This window comes from Cryptomeria japonica, chromosome 3, assembly GCF_030272615.1.
Source record: "Cryptomeria japonica chromosome 3, Sugi_1.0, whole genome shotgun sequence".
Lineage (NCBI taxonomy): Eukaryota > Viridiplantae > Streptophyta > Pinopsida > Cupressales > Cupressaceae > Cryptomeria > Cryptomeria japonica.
This window is the reverse complement of record NC_081407.1, coordinates 622,695,932-622,715,397: the sequence shown is the minus strand read 5'-3', so window position 1 is coordinate 622,715,397 and position 19,466 is coordinate 622,695,932. Positions and strand designations below refer to the sequence as shown.

At 37.2% G+C, this 19,466-nt stretch overlaps 1 protein-coding gene across 4 annotated transcripts in view; it reads left to right on the top strand.

The window, feature by feature from the left end:
• The first annotated feature begins 4,904 nt into the window (after positions 1–4,904).
• The window catches only part of LOC131050076 (pentatricopeptide repeat-containing protein At1g63330), a 100,130-nt gene continuing 85,568 nt past the window's right edge, over positions 4,905–19,466 (top strand). For 2 of the 4 annotated variants that reach the window (XM_059218476.1, XM_059218473.1), the window contains exons 1-3: positions 4,905–7,591; positions 7,699–7,810; positions 8,272–8,409. In XM_059218476.1, the coding sequence (XP_059074459.1) occupies positions 4,934–7,018 (2,085 nt within the window). In that variant the 5' untranslated portion in view covers positions 4,905–4,933 and the 3' untranslated portion in view covers positions 7,019–7,591; positions 7,699–7,810; positions 8,272–8,409. Of the gene's footprint in view, positions 7,616–7,698; positions 7,811–8,265; positions 8,410–19,466 lie in introns of all 4 variants that reach the window. The other 2 variants (XM_059218474.1, XM_059218475.1) reach the window with 2 other exon arrangements.

Sequence of the window (19,466 nt, the reverse complement as noted above, 5' to 3'; positions counted from 1 at the left end):
GCTTCACCGGTTCTGGTTCCAAAATCAGAATGTAAGATTCATCTTCCTTCTTCTCCTCACTGGTTTTTTCTGAAACTCCAAGATACTCATCTACTCGGACATCATCACTTTCAATGATTTTCTGTGTCCAGTTGTTGTAACATTTGTAACCCTTACTCTCAGTGGAGTAACCAAGAAATATGCCTTCATCACTCTTAGCATCAAACTTTCTAACATAGTCACCTCTCTTGATAAAACATTTACTGCCAAAAATCTTAAAATAACTGACATTAGGTGATCTACCATACCAGTATTCATAAGGAGTTTTATCCTTAACTCTCTTTACCAATATTTGATTCATAGTGTAGACAGTTGTGCTGATAGCTTCTCTCCAGAAAGTTTTAGCTACTCCTCCTTATATTAAGATTGTTCTAGCAGCTTCAACAACTGACCAGTTGTTCCTCTCTGCAATATCATTTTGTTGTGGTGTCCTCGGTGTAGAAAGTTGCCTCTTAATTCTATTGTCTTCACAATATCTAGTGAATTCCTGTGAAGTAAATTCACCTCCTTGATTAGTCCTTACACACTTTATCTTCTTACCACTTTCCTTTTCAGCTAAGGCCCTGAATGCCTTAAACTTACTAAAAGCTTCCATTTTTTCCTTCAAGAATGTGACCCACATCATTCTTGAGCAATCATCAGTGAAGATCATAAAATATCTATTACCTTGAAAAGTTTTAGTCCTTATTGGTCCACAGAGATCTGTATGAACCAAATCTAACAAATGTTCTGCTGAGAAAGATTCACTCTTACAAGTTGAGGATGTCATCTTCTCTAACTGACATTCCTTACATAGAGCATTCACCGGTTTGTCCAACTGAGGAAAACCTCTTACGGACTTGGACTTACTAACTTTGACAATATTATCAAAATTTATATGATAAAATCTTCGATGCCAAAGCCAATTGCATCTACTTTAGCAATTAAGCAGTTGTTGACTTTAGGATTCAGGTGAAACAGGTTACCTTTTGTCTGCTTTCCAGTTGCAATCAGTTCACCTTTGCTCCCATAGATTTTGCACATTTCATTTTTAAATTCCAATGGATAACCTCTGCCATTGAGTTGAGCTACACTCAACAAATTGTGCTTTAGTCTTTCAACCCAATAGACATCATCTGCACTACTCTTTCCATTAAGAGAAATGGTTCCCTTTCCTATTACCATGCAAGGTGAGTCATTTACAAATATTACAACTCCTCCATCAAATTCCTTCAATGTAAGAAATTTACCCCGATCACCGGTCATGTGGTGTGAACAAGCACTATCTATGATCCAATCATCAGAACTATCCATGCGAGAAACTAATGCCTTCTGATCAGATGTCTCCTCTTTAATGGCAATAAAGAAAATGTCTTCATTATCATCTCCCTCAGATTCTGCATCAGTGATACCACCATCAACTGCAATGAGACAATCTCTTTTGCCTTTTCCTTTGTACTTCTTGTACTTCTCACGCTTATGCTCATTGTCACCATTAGGACAATTAGCTGCAATGTGTCAAATCTTGTTACATGCAAAACATTTCAAAGGTAATTTACCTCTGTACTTACCGGTACCTCTGGGTAACCGCTTGGCAAACAATGCTTCAAGCTCGATCAGACTATCTTCATCATCAACTTCTCTATTGGATCTAGACTCATAACTGTGACTAACATCTTTTCTTTTCTTCACAGGTGGGTTAGAAACTGAAGCTCTAAATGCAGATTCAAAATTCTAAGCACTACCATCATAACCATTTAATTCAAATGCAGTAAGTTTACCAATGATGGAGTGAAGAGTTAACTTAGTTTTATCAATATATTTTAGCTCCTGAATGGCTACAACTCGGATAGCGTAGAATGGTAAACTTAACACCTTACTAACCACTATGGCATCCTCCACTGTACCACCAACACTCTTGATCTCACCTACTATCTCTTTGATCCTTTGACCATACTGTTGAATATTCTCACCTTCAACCATCCGTATGTCATCAAATTTACCTCTCAAACTCTCTTCTTTGGCAATCTTCACATGCTCATCACCGCTATAGATCTCTTCAAGTTTCTTCCACACATCATAAGTAGTCTCTAGACCATGGACATCAACATACTCTGAATCAGACAAAGAACTAATAATGGCCTCCAATGCTTGATTATTTTCTTGTTGCTCTTTCTTTTGATCATCAGACATAGTCCCACTAGGTGCAACATATTGTGTAACAACATGTTTCCAGTATTGACTTCCTAGACTCTTGATATATATTTTCATCCTATCACTACATATTCAGTAGTTTTCCCTATTAAACTTTAGACCTTCTTTCTTCATCATGTTCTTCTAGGTCTTTACCTCAAGTTGTTAGGCTTAGACACTAGAGGACCTGAAATACTCTGATACCAATTGATGGTATGATGAATCAATAAGGATCTAGACAACTACTGAGAGGGGGGGGGGGTGAATCAGTAGATAGAAAACTGACTAAACTTTCACCAAACTCAAAAACAATCTCTCAAGTCAATCTTTGAACTAACTGGTTCAAACATTGAACTACAAACTTCAATATCATTGTCAAGTATACCGGTTGACTGTCATAACAAAATAATAGTATAACACCTCTGAAACTCTCAAACCATTTAACAAAAACATTCAAATACTTTACTGACAATAGTAAAGCACATTTCAGATTACTATCGGTCATCTTATCATAACTAATGGATTTAACAGTTAAGCTAATTAACCATAACAAACATAACCACAAAAACCATTCACCACTTGACATAATGATTTTTGACGTGGAATGGGAAAAACCATGGTAAGGATGAATACCCACAAGTATTCTGAACTCTTCTGAAGTTCACCCTGTTAGGAGCCAAGCCTATTAAAGCTTTTACAAAAAGTCATGTTAGGAATAGATCCTGTTAGGGACCACCCAGTTAAGGGATTGACTATAATGCCCTGTTATGAGCAATACCCTGTTAGGAGTAATGTCGGTAGAGGATTTGAAATCCAAGCTAATGGATCACCTGGTTAGATGAGTTAGATAGCACTAAGCTTGTTAAAGCTTACCTAGTTAAGGGATTTGACTGTTGTAATTGTTAGAGAACAACAGGGGTTTGCTAATCTGGTAAATAGCACTACACTGCTTGATCAGATCATTTTCATTCTTCTATCTGCCTTCACACATACTGCAGATACACCTTCTGGTTTGGCAATCAATCACACAAACACTTAACCAAAATTGCCAACACTACAACAAAACAACTCATCGACCTTATAAGCAAACAATAGGTCAACACATCACAAACCTAAGATCTCATAGAGATTACAAACAAATTGGTTCAAGTATGATCGTTAGATTACATAGCAATCATTGCATATTGTTCAAGACAACCTCAACCGCTCCTTGATCACCGCTTCATCGAATCCTGTAACGCATCACGCGGTTTCCTCTTCATGCAATGTACTCGCTCATTTCCAAGATAAAACCATTATCTCTATGCGCCAAAAACTATTTGAAACTCATCACATACAACATGCATACGTGTCATAATCATTACCGTTCATCATTTGATCATAAACCAATACAACCGATTCACCAAGCTCCATCGGTTAGGGTTTGGCACATCAACAGGTAGGGTTACCAGTTGATCTCACTGCTTCTTAAGTAATACTAGTTTCCTTCACTAGCTCACCTACCGATTGCAAAACAACATCATAACAACATCATTACCAGTTACAATTGACATCAATGACAACATAATAATTCATCAATGCAATCTTCATGCAAATGCCAACAGTAACCACTCAACGCATGCTAAATGTACTTGTGCATATTCATAATTGCCGAAGCACATATAATCTCCTCGAATGAGGTTCAACATGATACATGAAATCATCACTCAAGCATAAACATACATAATGAACAAAAAGACAACATAGTCCATCATAACATAATAATATCATAAATATCTCATAAAGCACATCCAATACTGGTACCAATACAAATAGAATGACAATACATATAAATACTAAAACAAATATATAGGTCTAGCTATATGGATTAGTCCGAACTAAAGATGCATTACAATTTTTGTAACGTGGCTTACTCAAACTCTTGATCTCTATTGACATGTAAGGATTAATGATATTTAGAAATAAGTTGGAGAGATTGTCGAATTGTATGGCTTCATGTTCTTGTTAGTCAAACTACTAACTTTATGATCTTGACAAGTGTGGTAGGTAATGCAAGTGATCTAGGATGTGAATTTTGATGCAAGTACTATTTATGTAATGTTCCAAATTTAATTGTTATTAAGAATCCTCCTTGTAGCGTGGATATTGCTTGAAATTTTTAGAAGCATTTAAATGTTCAAATAAATGTCTTTAAATACTAAGACAACAAATTGTCACACAAATGTATACCAACTCAACTCCTAATAGTTAGTGGAAAAGAGTAGGAGTTGACAAACTTTGATTTTTTTTAGTTTAGATCCATACCATGAATGATCATTCTCACATGTCACAAAAATGATTTGACCTACAAATTGAAAATAAAAATATGATAATATAAACTAATAAATGAAAATAGATACAAATAAAATAGAAATAAAATCACATGTATAAAAAAATGATAAATAAGAATAAATAAAGATTGAAAAAGAAATTTGAAAAAAGGGTGAGAGTGCAATCTTTTTAAGGCATTCTAAAAGCGATTACTAAATGGGAACCTAAGAGCACGTGTCTGCGAATTTCACCATTACATTATGCACACTCAATTGAAAGAAGTACTCCGTGGATGCATGGGTACCAAACAGCACATGGTAACTCAGCCGGATAACAATATGAAACTGTTTGAATTTCATGGTTTACTGAATCATGAAGCCTAAACTGTTTGAATTCCATGGTTTACTGAATCATGAAGCCTAAACTGTTACGACCATTTAGTCAAACAGTAGCCAGACATTCTCTGCAAATTTTTTTAAACTATTCCTGCATACATCAATATGCTATTTGTATTGATGATGACTCCTCAGCTCTAGAATCCAATCACTGTCCTGCAACGCCCACTTTCCAAAACTACATGCATTCACCTCAATATTTTCACTATCATATCCAGACTATGTGCAACAGTGGCAAGCTGGAGGAGGCCACTGAAGAATTAAAGCGGGCTCTGCATACATCATTCGTTCCTAGAATTTCCACTTGCAATTTCGTGTTGGGAGCTTTAACCAGGCATAAAAGGTACGAATCAGTATTAAAACTTTACAAAGCAATAACACTTGCAGCTATTACTCCTGATCGCAGTACATTCAACATTGTAATTAATTGCCACTCTCAGAATGGTAACATGAGCTCTGCTATGAAAATGTTTGATCAAATGATTGCCCAAAACTGCAATCCTTCCAATGTTACGTTCAGCACAATTATTAAAGGGTTCATAAGGGCAGGGAAATTGAGTCACGCGGTAGAGTTTTTTAACAACATGTCGAAGAAAAATCACATTTTTGATGTCACTACGTATAATATTATGATGGATGGTATATGTAAGACAGGGAATTTGCAGGAGGCTATACTTTTGTTTGAACTGATGAAGAAGAATGGATGTGTTCCTGATATTTATAGTTACAATATTTTAATCAAGGGGTTTTGCAAAGGGGGTATGTTGCAAAAGGCTTTCGATCTTTTCCATGAAATGGAAGCTAAGGGTTTGGATTCTGATGTTGTGACATATAGTACATTGTTGGATGGGCTTATTAAGGAGAATAGGCCACAGGAAGCCATCAGGCTTTTTCATGAAGGATTGGATAAGGGATTTAAACCAAATATTGTTGTCTATAATGTTGTGATCAATGGGTTTTGCAAGTTGGGGGAATTTTTGCAAGCCTTGGAGCTTGTTCACAAGATGCAGGAACAGGGTTGTCGCCCAAATTTTGTGACCTATAATACGATTATTGACAGTTTCAGTAAGGAAGGGAAAACGGGGATGGCAATGGATGTTTTCAGTGAGATGAAAAATGAAGGTCAAACCCCAAATATTGTAACATACGCTTCACTGATGGATGGGTTCTGTAAAGAAGGGAATATAGATGACGCCATGAGTCTGTTTCATCACATGCTGGATGAGGGCCTTGTTGCTGATGCTGTTTGTTATGGTACGCTTATAGATGGGCTGTGCAAACTAGGCGACACAGATGCTGCGATAGACCTGCTGTCGCTGATGCTAAAGAAGAAGATTATTCCTGATGTTGTTGTATATAGTACATTGATTAATGGTTTTTGCAAATTAGGGAGGCTTCAGGAGGCTAAGGATCTCCTGCAAGAAATGAGAAACAAAAGACTTAAACCAGACCTTATAACATACAACACACTAATGGATGGATTATGCAAAAAAGGAAGGATGGTAGAAGCAAGAAGACTGTTTCAACAAATATTGGAAGATGGTTTTGTTCCTGACATTTTTACATATAATATATTAATAAGTGGGCTGTGTATGCAAGCTAATTTAGAAGAAGCTATTAGGTTGTTTAATATTATCCAAGAGAACAACTATATTCCCACTGTTGCTACTTATAACACGCTGCTAGATGGATTCATCAAACAAAATCAGCCATGGAAAGCTAGGGAGCTTTTCCATGACATGGTGATAAAGGGTCTTACTCCTAATGTTATAACATATAAGTTGCTGATTGATAGCCTCTGCAGGTATTGCGGGTACAGAAAAGTAAATGACACTAGGAGATGGTTCCAAGAGATGTTGAAGAAAGGATGTCATCCCAATGTTATAACATATGAAATGCTAATTGGTGCATTCTGCAAGAAAGGAAATTTAAAAGAGGCCATGGAACTTTGGGATGAGATGTTGCACATGGGATTCAGGGCCAATTTTGACACATACAACACACTTGTTAATGCATTGTGCAAGGCAGACAAGATGCAGCAAGCCACCAAGCTACTACATCTAATGCTTGGGGAAGGCTACATTCCCGATCTAATATTCTAGTACATTAATGGATGGTGTCTTTTAACTAGGCAATTTGGATGGGGCTATTAATGTCTTTGATGAGATGTTAAAAAATGGTCACAAAACTGATTTGGTTGCATATACTAAACTCACAGATGGACTATGCAGAGCTAGTGAGGCCTTGGACACAAAATATGTCCTCCTAGCGATATCTGAAAAGAGCCAGAGCCAGATACTGTACCAATAAATAATCTTGTTCAAAGAAACTCAGGAATTGATTTAATTGATTCTTAAGGCAGGTTACGTCCTGCTTATGAAATGTTTAGTGTTTTCATGGATTTAATGAGAGAAGGTGATCAACTGCAGACTCCAGAGAAATCTTAGTCTTTTTCAAGAGAAATTAGAGAAATCTTTGATCCAGACCAAATAATGAGTAACACCATAATTGTTGGTCAGTTGGTGGTAAGGATACTGCAAAAATCCCTCAAGCTGATCCTCGTAATGGTGAAAGAGGGCCAATGCATCAATATTGATACACATGCACTATTAGTTAGGTTCAGCTATTAATGTTAGCTGCAGGAAGCCAAAGGGCATTCTCATAACATGTTGAAGGTACAAAACTTTAGATGCCCAAAGGTAACAAGTTATGGCATTTTGATTATAATATATATATTTGCAGTGCGGCAATTTTCTTTTTGATTGGCAAATTCCACTTGCAGGGAGACCTTTGGCTTACATGCCACGGCTGATTGGTATCTCTTCCATCAAATTCATCTCGAACTTGCACCTGATCTCATCCGTTGGGGTATCTTACATCCAGACTTGGATGCGGTAATTTAACCTTTTTAGCTCAATCTCTTTGTTGTATAATAAGGCTTTTAATATGAGATGCTGAAAACTGTTTTTAGCCTTAATGTTCATGCAAAAAGGACACATGCAATTGTCCATTCATTGAGAGGTATCTAAAATGAGTATGAATGGACCATACAATCAATTTGCATTATTTTGGGGAGGCAAAATATATTTGTTTGTGATGGAAAAGGTACTTTCTTTTCTAACTTAAAACGGACAGTAGAAATGTGAAGCTCTATATAAATGGTTTTAGAATCTATCATGTTTGGCTATCAATTTTGTCTGCCTTGTGCATATGACGATATTGTTTTCTTTGAAATGGTAAAGAGGAGGGAGGGATTACTAATGGTTTACTTCTGGTATTTCTGTTGTATCAAACTTCCTTCTTATTCTACGTGCGTGTTGTGTAATATGGTTTTTGTTTTTATGTGAAGACTTAGATTTCAAGAGGTCTACAGGAAGACGGAAACAACCAATGCACGGCCATTCAAAAACAAGCTACTAGCATATGATTATTGCCAAAGACATGACAAAGACGTTTCAAAGCATGAAACCAAGATGACTAGAGAGCAAGCTAGGTATGCACTGTCATGCTGTATTTAGGAAAAGTAATTGTGTAATAAATTTCCTTATCCATTATGAAAAAATAGTAAGGATAGAGAACAATATATTTCTTAAAAATTGTGGACCATTTTCACGTGGAAAGAGGATCAGGGAATTGAATGAATGAATTCATTGTCTATCATCTAGGATTTTCTTGCATGCATTTTTTTGTTTCGATCAATTAGTTAAGGGATCTATTGGGGTCCTTACCCGTTAAACAAAAGATAGGCATTATTACATTCTGAAAGACTAGGATACTTTCACTCATTCCCTCAAAGAACCAAGAATCTTAGAAGAAATATCCAGACCATTTGATGCTATATCCTCTAAGCCAAATACAGAAAATTATCAAAACTACAAAGAAAATAATGGTAGCAAATTAGCAATATAGCCAATTCAAGAGCACCAGGAAAAACCAACATCAATCTCCAGAAATACAACCAACACTCTCTTAAGAGAACATCTTAGGGAGAACAACTACCTGCCTCCTTCCTTTGCAAGAAAAGAGACTCTCCATAGTCCATTGGGAACCTTCGCTTATCACTACCTTCACTTCCAACTACAGTCTTTTCATTGCAATTTACACCCTTTATGCTTCTTTGGCTTATCCTTCAAGAATAACACCATTTCCAAGACAGCAAGACTGGCCTCCCCAAAACGTCTAAAAGGGGAAGGATGTAATGTCCCCTACTAGATATAAGCCTGTTTAACAACAATTACCCAATTTCAATACACTCGTAATTCAAATCAATTTGCTTAATTAGGAGTCAATTTCTATCTAAAATTTAAATAAGTTGCCGGTTTGGGTTCGAAGAACCAGTACGGCAAAATTTTGAAAAGGGGTTTGGTTCGTTTGGGTTTGTTAGTACAAACACACACACACACACACACACACACACACACACACACACACACACACACACACACACACACACACACACACACACACACACACATATATATATATATATTTTATGCAGCCTATAAGCATGAATTATGATTAGCATGTCACATAGCATCATATACATCAAGTTTAATATCAAAATGACAAAATATTTAAGTATCATTGTTTCAACTTTCAACAATTTAAAGTTTAATCATCAAATGGATTCTCTAATTCATCATCATTCTCATCATTCTCATCCTCCTCATTGACATTAGATGAACCAATGCCAATGCCACTTGCAATTGCACTATAAGTTTGTTCGCTATCCGAGTCATCAAATGCAACAAGCTGAGAAGCGGAAGCATACAAATCAGTATGCTCTGGCTCTATATCCCACACCTTCGTTTCCCCTTGGTTGTAGCCATGTTGCTTGTGCGAAAGAAGACATAGGTTGGAATGCACATATACTAAATTCTCTGCTTTTTTTTATTGCAATCTATTGTGCTTTACTGAGTGGATGAAAGAGTATGTGCTCCAATTTCTTCTGATGCAGTTGAACTAGCAACCTATGAAGACAAAGTAAACTATAAATAAAACTTGTGATAAATTTTAAATAATTAAAGTTATACTTGTGATAAAACTTTGACAACGAGGGGTTGTAGGTTTTGGAAGCATGTGGCATGGAATTACCACCGACTATGAGCATCCTTCTTGAATCCATGACGAAGAGCATCAACACTTAGACTATTTCCATTTGCAAATTCTATGAACTCATTTGTAATAATATCTCGCAAATCATCATCAGGATAGAGTTTAAGGAATGCTGCCCTGTACCCATCAGACATTTCTAGATCTCTCCATGGTGCAAGCCTTCTTGGTTCATCAAGAAATTGATTGCTATAGTACTTTGGTGTCGAGGCACAGGCAAGAAGATGCAGAGGAGTGGTCATCTTATTCCACCTTTCTACAACAATTGCTTCCACTTGTTTAAAGAATTCTCCTCGGGTTCTTGCTCTCTTGCATTTATAATGCACTTCATTTTTTCAAGCATCGAGTCAATGCCATCATAAATCTCCCCAATGCAACGCCTATCCATGCCAGTATAGCGAATCATGCTCATAATGGGCTCATTGAAACTAAGGAGATATGTCACAAGATCCCACCATGACTCATTAAATATCTTGACCCTAATTCTTGCTACCCTCTCATTGCTGCTTTGCTTCCATATAGTCCGATTTGGGTTGATCACCATATTGCAAAGTGCCACGTTAACTTTCACAAGCTGTCACAAGACAATTGTGTTTGATGCAAAACAGGTCTCAACAACCTATAACACAAATTAATGCCAAAATGATTAAAAAATAAAGCCCAACTTTAAAGAAGAATACACAATATAGCTTACACAATGAAATTATGAGTATTGAAAATTTAAAAAATCAGACAATGTAAAATTAAATTACTATTTCACTTACCTTAAATAGCTCCAAATTCAAAAAGGATCTAAAAATCCCATGAGACGTGGTGGTTTGTGATGAACATTTGGAGTCCTCAGCCGCTGCATACACATTTTTGATTCAATCAATTTTATTCCCAATCTTTTGTAGCATAAGATTGAGTGAATGGACCGCACAAGGTGTCCAAAAGATGTGATGATAGCGTTCCTCAACCAACAAACCAACAACTCTACAATTTTTTACGTTGTCCATTATGACTTGGACAACATTGCGGGGTCCCACTGACGCAATGGTGGAGATGAGAATATTTGCAATAAATTGGCCTATCTTTTACTTGACCCTCACAATCCACAACTTTCAAAAACATTGCTCCTTTAGGGGGACACTGCTATGACATTGATCAAGGGACGTTTTTTAGAATCTTTCCACTTATTTGAAACAATTGATACACTTGTCTCAGCCCATGAATCCCTTATGGGTTTCAAAGCATCGTCAACCCCCTTCACCTCTCTTTCCAATAAGGTTCCACATACCTTATCATAACCTAGGCCCTTATACCCTCTTGGAGTTTCATTAACACTTCTCAACATTTTCTTCCAATATGGGGAGCGAACAACATTGAAAGCCAACCCATTTGTATATATGCATTTTGGCTACATTTTGGTCAGTAATGTCTCGACTCTCATTTTGAAATGCGGTTTCTAAAGGCCCCTTTGTTCTTTTGTGTGTAAAGGGTGCTTTACTTTGGGGCTCAGTTGTGGAAAAGAAGGGTTGGTTTTCTACTACAACATTGGGATTAAATGGGGGTTGCATTCCCTTTGTTTTTTTGGTGTGGTTTGATTCAATTTGTGGGCTTCTCTCTCTTTTGCTGCCTCATGCTCCCTAATATATTTCAACACCGCCTCATGTGGTATAGCTACACCATCTTTTCTAGGGCATTTTTTGATACCTCTTCCTGGTATTCCACACAAATGACCTATTACCCGAAAATATGAATTATGACGTTCTTTACCACATCCTTGGCATCTCCAACGGAATCCCCCACCTCCTAGAAGCGGTCTTATAATGTCAACATACTTCCATAGGGGAGAATTTGGATCATTTCTTTGTTTTGATTGTTCATTTGTGCCAATGGAGGAAGAGGTAGATGCCATTCTAGTTCCTACGACAAGAAATAATATGAACACATTCAAAAACAAAAACAAAATAATGAAAAGCAATTAATGTTTCATGTTTGACAATTTGTGAAACAAAAATAGTTGAAAAAAATGTTCAAAGACCTACCTTTTCCAGCCAATGGGAGCTTGTAAATGTGTGAAAATGATGCTGCAACACTTGTTGAAGCTTCAAAAATCAGTCTTCAACTCCTCCTATTTGATTTTGGAAGCCAAACTTTCTTCACCCTTTGTTCAACCTACTAGCAAAAAACTGTTGTTTGCAACACAAATGAGGAGAAATGAGCCAAGTCTATTTTCTAAAACTCACTTTTAGGGTTTCATTTTAATTTTTAAGTGGCGGATTTGAAAAAAATATAAAATTTTGCAAAAAACCTTTTCTTTTTGGGCCGCTGGATGCCCGGGTTCAACCAGGGTCCGCTTGGGCCTACTCGGGTTCAACCAGGGTCCGCCTGGGGTAAACTTGGTCCGAACCAGCCCTGTGAATCACAGACCCTATCCAGACCACAAGTGGACTGGACTAGGACCTGGACCAGAACTGGACCGAATCGGTACCAGGGGCCTAGTGGGGCGAACCCTACAACTTAGCTTAATAATAGTAAATCTGAATTAGATATTTATCATAATGCTCAATCAATTATTCTTGAATCTAACATCCTACTTACAATTTCATAAATTAGAGATAGGGCTTGAAGCTTACTTGATATTTGGAGAGTGGAGACTTAATTGAGAAAGAAAGAAATAAATTTATTTTAACGTCCACAAGACTTAACAAAGTCTATGAGACAGCATATCAGATCTAATCGATTTTTGCAAATCTGCCCGCTTTTTGTGTAAAATGCTGACAAGTGGCCCCAACCTCTCGACAAAATCCTCGCTGAAAAAATCATACCAAGATCCCTCAGTCAATAATTTATTATACTTGTCCCTAACATCTTTGAAGGTGTCGCACTCTAAAATGAAGTGTTTTTTGGTTTCAACTTTCCCAGATGTGCAAAAAATATGTACTCTTTCCTCCCAAGTTTCTTTTGGTCTTTTCCAACGACTAGTTTCACTACGGAGCTGATGAGAGTTAGTTCTTAATTGAGCAATAATACACTTAGCTTTCCACGCAACATTAGCCCTTGTATAAGTTTTTTGACGATGATCATAAGAAGGATTGAACTCCGTGATATAATATTTTTTCTTTCTCGCTAACTCATTACCCCAAGCCCACTTGTGAAACTTATCCATAACAAAAGCCTTTATCTCTTTACTATTTGTGGGGCATGAATTTAGGTAGATATTCCATTTACTCAACCATTTGATGTTTTGTTGCATCCAAGTCTTCTTTCTTTTGCACAAGATGTCATTGAAAACCGCTTTAGGCCATCTGCCTTCCTCCATTTGCCCAATTCTTTTGAGATAACTAATGAGACAAACCATAGCAATAGCTTCAATAGGAGCAGCCCCAGTTTCACTCAACACGATATCATAAGGAACTATATTTTTAATCTTGAACTTGTTTGTTATCAAGCGTTTTTGGATTTGCTCGATCTGCTTCCATTGTGAACCTGAAGTGCTGCTGGCCCATAATTCACAACCATAGAGAATAACAGGAAGAACTAAAAGCCCAAAAAGAGTTTGGGAGGCCTTCCAATCCCAAAGTTCCGCTTTTCTACATCTGTTCTGAAGAGCATACCAAGCTTTCCAACCACCTAGGAGGATTCTCTTCTTCCTGCTATTTGTTGAAGTCAATCCCAAGATATTTATAGTCTGATTCTTCAAGAATACTGTCTTCAAAGTAAAACTTATGCTGGTTTCGTTTCCTCTTATTAGAAAAAACCATGATTTTTGTCTTGCTGATATTGACTTGCATCCTGACCGTTTTGCAAAAGTGCTCCAAAGCATACAAATGCTCTTGCAAACCAAGAGCTATTTTAGCAATAAGAATGAGGTCATCCGCATAAAGCAAAAGTTTTATCACAAATTCACCCAGACGAACACCATCACCATTCTGAGAGTTTAACCACTCTTCCAACTTGTCAATGTATAAACCAAACAATGTAGGAGATAGCAGACACCCTTGCTTGACTGTGATATCGCTTCTAAAGCTTTCGGAGAGACCATTAGAGGTTTTGATTTTGTCTTTAACCTCCTCATAAAGCCTATGGACAGCTGCTCTAAGATGAATGGGAATCCCAAGATCTTCCATTCTTTTCCAAAGTTTAACCATAGGAACCGTGTCAAAAGCCTATTTGAAATCAACACAACAGCATAAGATCTCTTCTTTCTCTTCCCATCTTTTTTCAATTAAATGTCTCAAAGTGATACCATGATCAACTGTGGAATGTTTAGGTCTGAAACCAACTTGCCCTTTTACCCGCTTACCATTCTCTTCCGCTCACTTGCTAATTCTATTCTCTATCATGCTGCCAAATAACTTTGCAAACAAAGGGTTAATCATAATGGTCCTGCAATTAGAGGGATTATTGACATCTCCGCTCTTGAAAAGAGGAATGGCAAGACTAGTAGTCCAATCTTTGGGAAACCCTGTTGTATGATGTTGTTAAAATTTTTCATAATGTGTGGCGCCAAAGATTTCAAACCCCACTTCAAATATTCCGCTTGAAGATCAACCAAGTCTTTTGCTTTTCCAACACCCAACTTTTTTACACCCCTTTCAATTTCCTGCTTTGTAAAAAGATCAGAATTAATGTTGAAAATCGGAGGCGATTCCACCCCAACGTCCTGCTCATAAAGCTGTTTAGCATAATCAAACCACTGTTTAGCTGTATTGTTGTTTTCCGTTTGCTTTTTCTTGGATTGCAGCTCCTTCCAAAAAGACTTGGGGTTATTTTTACCAAGGAAAATTAATTCTTCTTGCTTTGTGAGCACAAAATCAGCTTTTTTCTGTTTTAAAATCTGCTTGTAAACCTTTATGTTGATCTCTTCCTTGTGTGGATCTCTTAAATTTCTCCTTAGAATTTTACATTCTTCGTCAAACCAAGCATTTACCGGAAAGCAATTTGTTTCAGATTTCTTATTCTTGGCCCTTTTACACTCCAACAATGCACTATGGATCAGATTTGTGAGTTCATGGCTATGGAGACCATGGAACGAGATTCTCACCTTCCTAACAAGTCTCTCAAGCGCAAACCTTGAAAACCTTGAGATAACCTGCACCCACAAGGAAAGGAACACACCTACAAACTATGTCACCAGGTTTGGCCGAATTTCATCCTTGAAGTTCGAAATTCGCCGAACTTCAAAAAAAAAAATTGTTGAAATTCGAATTTTATTTTATTTTTCAGTTTGCTGTTTCTTCTTAATTTTAATTTTTGGCCTTCTTCTGTTAATATTTTTTATACACATCTTCAGTCTGTCATGAGTCGCGGCCTGCAGGAGAAGTAGTCGCGGACCCGTGATAGTCGCAGCCTACAGGAGAAGTTCGCCTGCAATTTTTGCTTGCCGTTTTTGCCGCCGTTCATGCCCTAGCATATGTTTCATTGTTTCCTATGGTTTATATTTTATAAATATGTCATCTTTTTGTAACGATTTCAAATCTATTTATCAATGTTAAACTATTTAGGCAATTTTATAGATATATTACATATATTTATTAAAACAATTTAAAAATTACATATGGCGAATTTAATTCGAATTTTATACATTTCGAATTTTTCCCTCATCGAACTTCATTCGAATTTCAAAGTTGTCGAACTTCGAATTCGAATTCAAACTTGGTGACTTAGCCTACAGACATATTCATTCTTGATTAGTTATAATCTATTCTACTGCAACCGTTAATTTTAGCAATCAGATCTACATTAATTAACAGGAAATAAGAATGCAAGGTAAAGTAAACACATAACACACATATACCCTGGGAAAACCTCCCTCTTGGAGGAAAAACCCAACAACAAGATTCGGATCTGATTATAATTAACTCAGCAGCAGGTTACAATAGCTACCCTCTTTAGGCCACACAACAATGAGAGTGAACTTATCTGTGAGTGCATATCACTGTTAACCAAATTGAGAATGAATTTGGCAGACCCAATGTGCCTTGCGCAGTCTAAATCAGGTTCGGCAGTTCAGACTTGATGTTCGCTTGTCCCTGAGTTAGTTCGCCTATCATGAACATAAATTCGACAGAGTATATGTAGGTTTGGATGCCCTAGGACAAATTTTCACTCCTAGATCAGATTCACTTCAACAGGAAACCAATTCGCTGAAGTTCGCTCACACTTGATGAATATCCTTTTGCTGATGATGATGATTGCAGCTGGAAGCAAATCGCATAAGGTAGAGAGATATATATTGGCTTGTGATTGATGATTTGTGATCCTCAAATCATCTTACTTATATATGAATTCATGTCAACAATAAACCTTGGTCGGCCTTGCATATTTTTGGCGCCAAGATATAATTTTGAATTTACAAGTTACATATTGGTCAGGACCCATATACAATTTACAAGTTAAATCAATTGCCCAATAAGGGTCTGCCCTTTTTTATTACAAGTTACAAGTATTGTAATCACTTAAGTTATTACAATATATATATTTGCCATCAAATAATTTGAACTAGCTATTTAATTTCAATACTCACTCTTAGCTAGGGAGGATTATAGCAAGTAACCATATATTGTAATAACACATCATGGACCTTTCCATAAAATCCATCTTGCATTGCCCGCAGAGGATGGATCCACCTTGCATTGCTCGCAGAGGGTGGAAGAGGTCTTTAACCTCATCCTTCTTCCTGAGAAGGATTCAATATCACCTTGCATTGCCCGCAGAGGGTGACTCCACCTTGCATTGCCCGCAGAGGGTGGAAGATACAACTTAGTGCATCACTGGGACTAAGACTCCCTCTCAGCCAGAGTTGTGTTCTCAACAACTCCAAGTCTCTCTTTGAAGTATTCAAACTTCACACAAGCTAGAGGCTTGGTTAGAACATCTACAATCTGCTCATCAGTGTTGACATATTTCAGCTGAATGGCACCTCTCTGTACCATATCACGAACATAGTGATAACGAGTTTCCACATGTTTTGACCTGTTATGAAACATTGGATTAGCAGACATCTTAATACAACTCTGATTGTCACAATGAATGACTGTGGGTTCCCAAGGTTGTCCAAACAACCCAACAAGAAGCTTGCGAAGCCACACTGCTTCTCTTGACGCCACACTTGACGCAATGTACTTAGCTTCTGTAGTACTTAATGCAATTGAGGACTGTTTCCGTTGGCCCAAGAGATCATGGTGGAACCCAAACCGAAACAAAATCCTGAAGTGCTCTTCCTATCAGTTACACTTCCTGCCCAATTAGATCAGAGTAGCCTTCCAAGGTGATGACAGTGTTGATTGGATACTTCAACCCATAGCCAACTGTGCCTTGCAAATATCTCAGGATATGCTTGGCTGCAACAAGATGAACATGTTTCGGCTTGTTTATGAACTGGCTGAGGGCACTCACTGCATAACAAATATCCGGTCTAGTGTTAACTAGATACATCAAGGATCCAATCAACTGCCAGTACTCCGATGGATTTGCAAAATTAGAGTTAGCTGCAGATAAACTCAATTTCTTCAAGTTAGTTTCCATAGGAGTAGACATAGGTTTACAATCCATCATACCAAATCTTTTCAATATATCAACGGTATATTTTCCTTGACTAAGAATAATTTCATTAGATCTTTGCCATACTTCTAAACCTAGAAAGTAATGCATTAGACCTAGATCCTTCATTTCAAATTCAGTGGCTAATTCTTTCTTACATCTAATGATGAGACTGTTTTCACCAGTTAGAAATAAATCATCCACATATAAAACTAGAATTAGCATTTCACCATCAAATACTTTAAAGTAAAGGTTAGAAACAACATCATTCTTACAGAATCCTAAACTAACCAAATACTTATCAATCCTTTCATACCGAGCTCGAGGAGCTTGCTTGAGGCCGTAAAGAGCTTTCTTTAGTCTGCACACATGAGATTCTTTATTATGGATCTCATAACCTTCTGGTTGTTCAATACAAACTTCTTCCTCAATGACACCATTAAGGAAGGCAGTCTTTACATCCATCTGATGTAACTTCCAGCCCTTAGCTACAACAATAGCTATAATGGTTCTGATAGAAGTATATCTAGCAACAAGAGCAAATGTTTCCTCATAATCTATGCCTTCCTTTTGAGAAAAACCACGAGCTACAAATCTAGCTTTATATTTCTCAATACTTCCATCAACAGCATGTTTAATTTTAAACAACCATTTAGAGGATACAACAAACTTACCTTTAGGTTTAGGCACAATATCCCAGACTTCATTCTTGATGATGGATTGATATTCTTTGTCCATGGCTAACTTCCACGCTTGCTGGTTCATAGCTTCTCCTACATTTGATGGTTCGGTCTCAATAATGTTGCACATCATTTCAACATAGTTGGAGAGCTTCTGAGGTCTCTTGCTTTCTCTAAATGTTCCTTTGGGTGCTGTAAACTTTTCGGCTTCTTGGATGGTGTTCTTAACCCAAAGTGGTCTCTTTTTACTAACTGCAATGTCTCTAGGTCCATTAGTTGGATCCAGAGGCTCAGAAGGATCACAAGGCTTAATGTGTTCAGAGGGCTCAATAGGCTCCCTCTAAATCTCAGGGTTAGTATCAACGTCCATATCTTGATTTTCATTAATTCCTTTGTCATTATCAACCAAGGAACCTTTAGATTTCTTAAGAGCAATATTTTCTTCAAAGGTTACATCTCTACTTACCTCAATGTACCTTTGCCCTGGAATGTAGACTCGGAATGCTGTGGAGGATTCACTGTATCCAACAAGGATACCCTTCTTTTCGGATGGCTCTAGCTTAGTTCTCTTTTCCTTTGGTACATGAACATAGATAGGGCTTTTGAAGATCCTTAGGTTGCTAATATCAGGTTTGACTCTGGTGAAGGCTTCTTCAGGAGTCATGTTCTTTAACACACGATGAGGGCATCTATTCTGAATATACATCGTAGTTTTAGATGCTTCGGCCCATAAGAAAGTCTGCAGATCCTGATCATGAATCATTGCCTTAGGCGCTTCAATAATGGATCCATTCTTCCTTTCAGCCACACCATTTTGCTGAGGATTGTAGGGAACACAAAACTCCCTCTTGATTCCTGTCTCTACGCAAAAGTCATGAAAACTACCTGAGGTGTATTCACCTCCATTGTCAGACCTTAAAACTTTAATTCTTTTTCCAGATAGATTTTCAACTAAAGCCTTAAATTCCTTGAACCTACTTAGTACTTCATCAGATTCTTTAGTTTTCAGAAAGTAAATCCAAGTCTTTCTAGAGAAATCATCTATGAATATTACATAATATAGACATCCACTAGGTGAATCAACAGACATAGGTCCACATAAATGAGAATGAACAAGTGCTATTTTTTCTTTAGCTCTACTTTCACTTTTATAAAATGGACTTTTAGTGTTCTTACCTAAAGCACATCCTTTGCAAGCATCATCATGAAATTGACTAAGTTTAGGCAT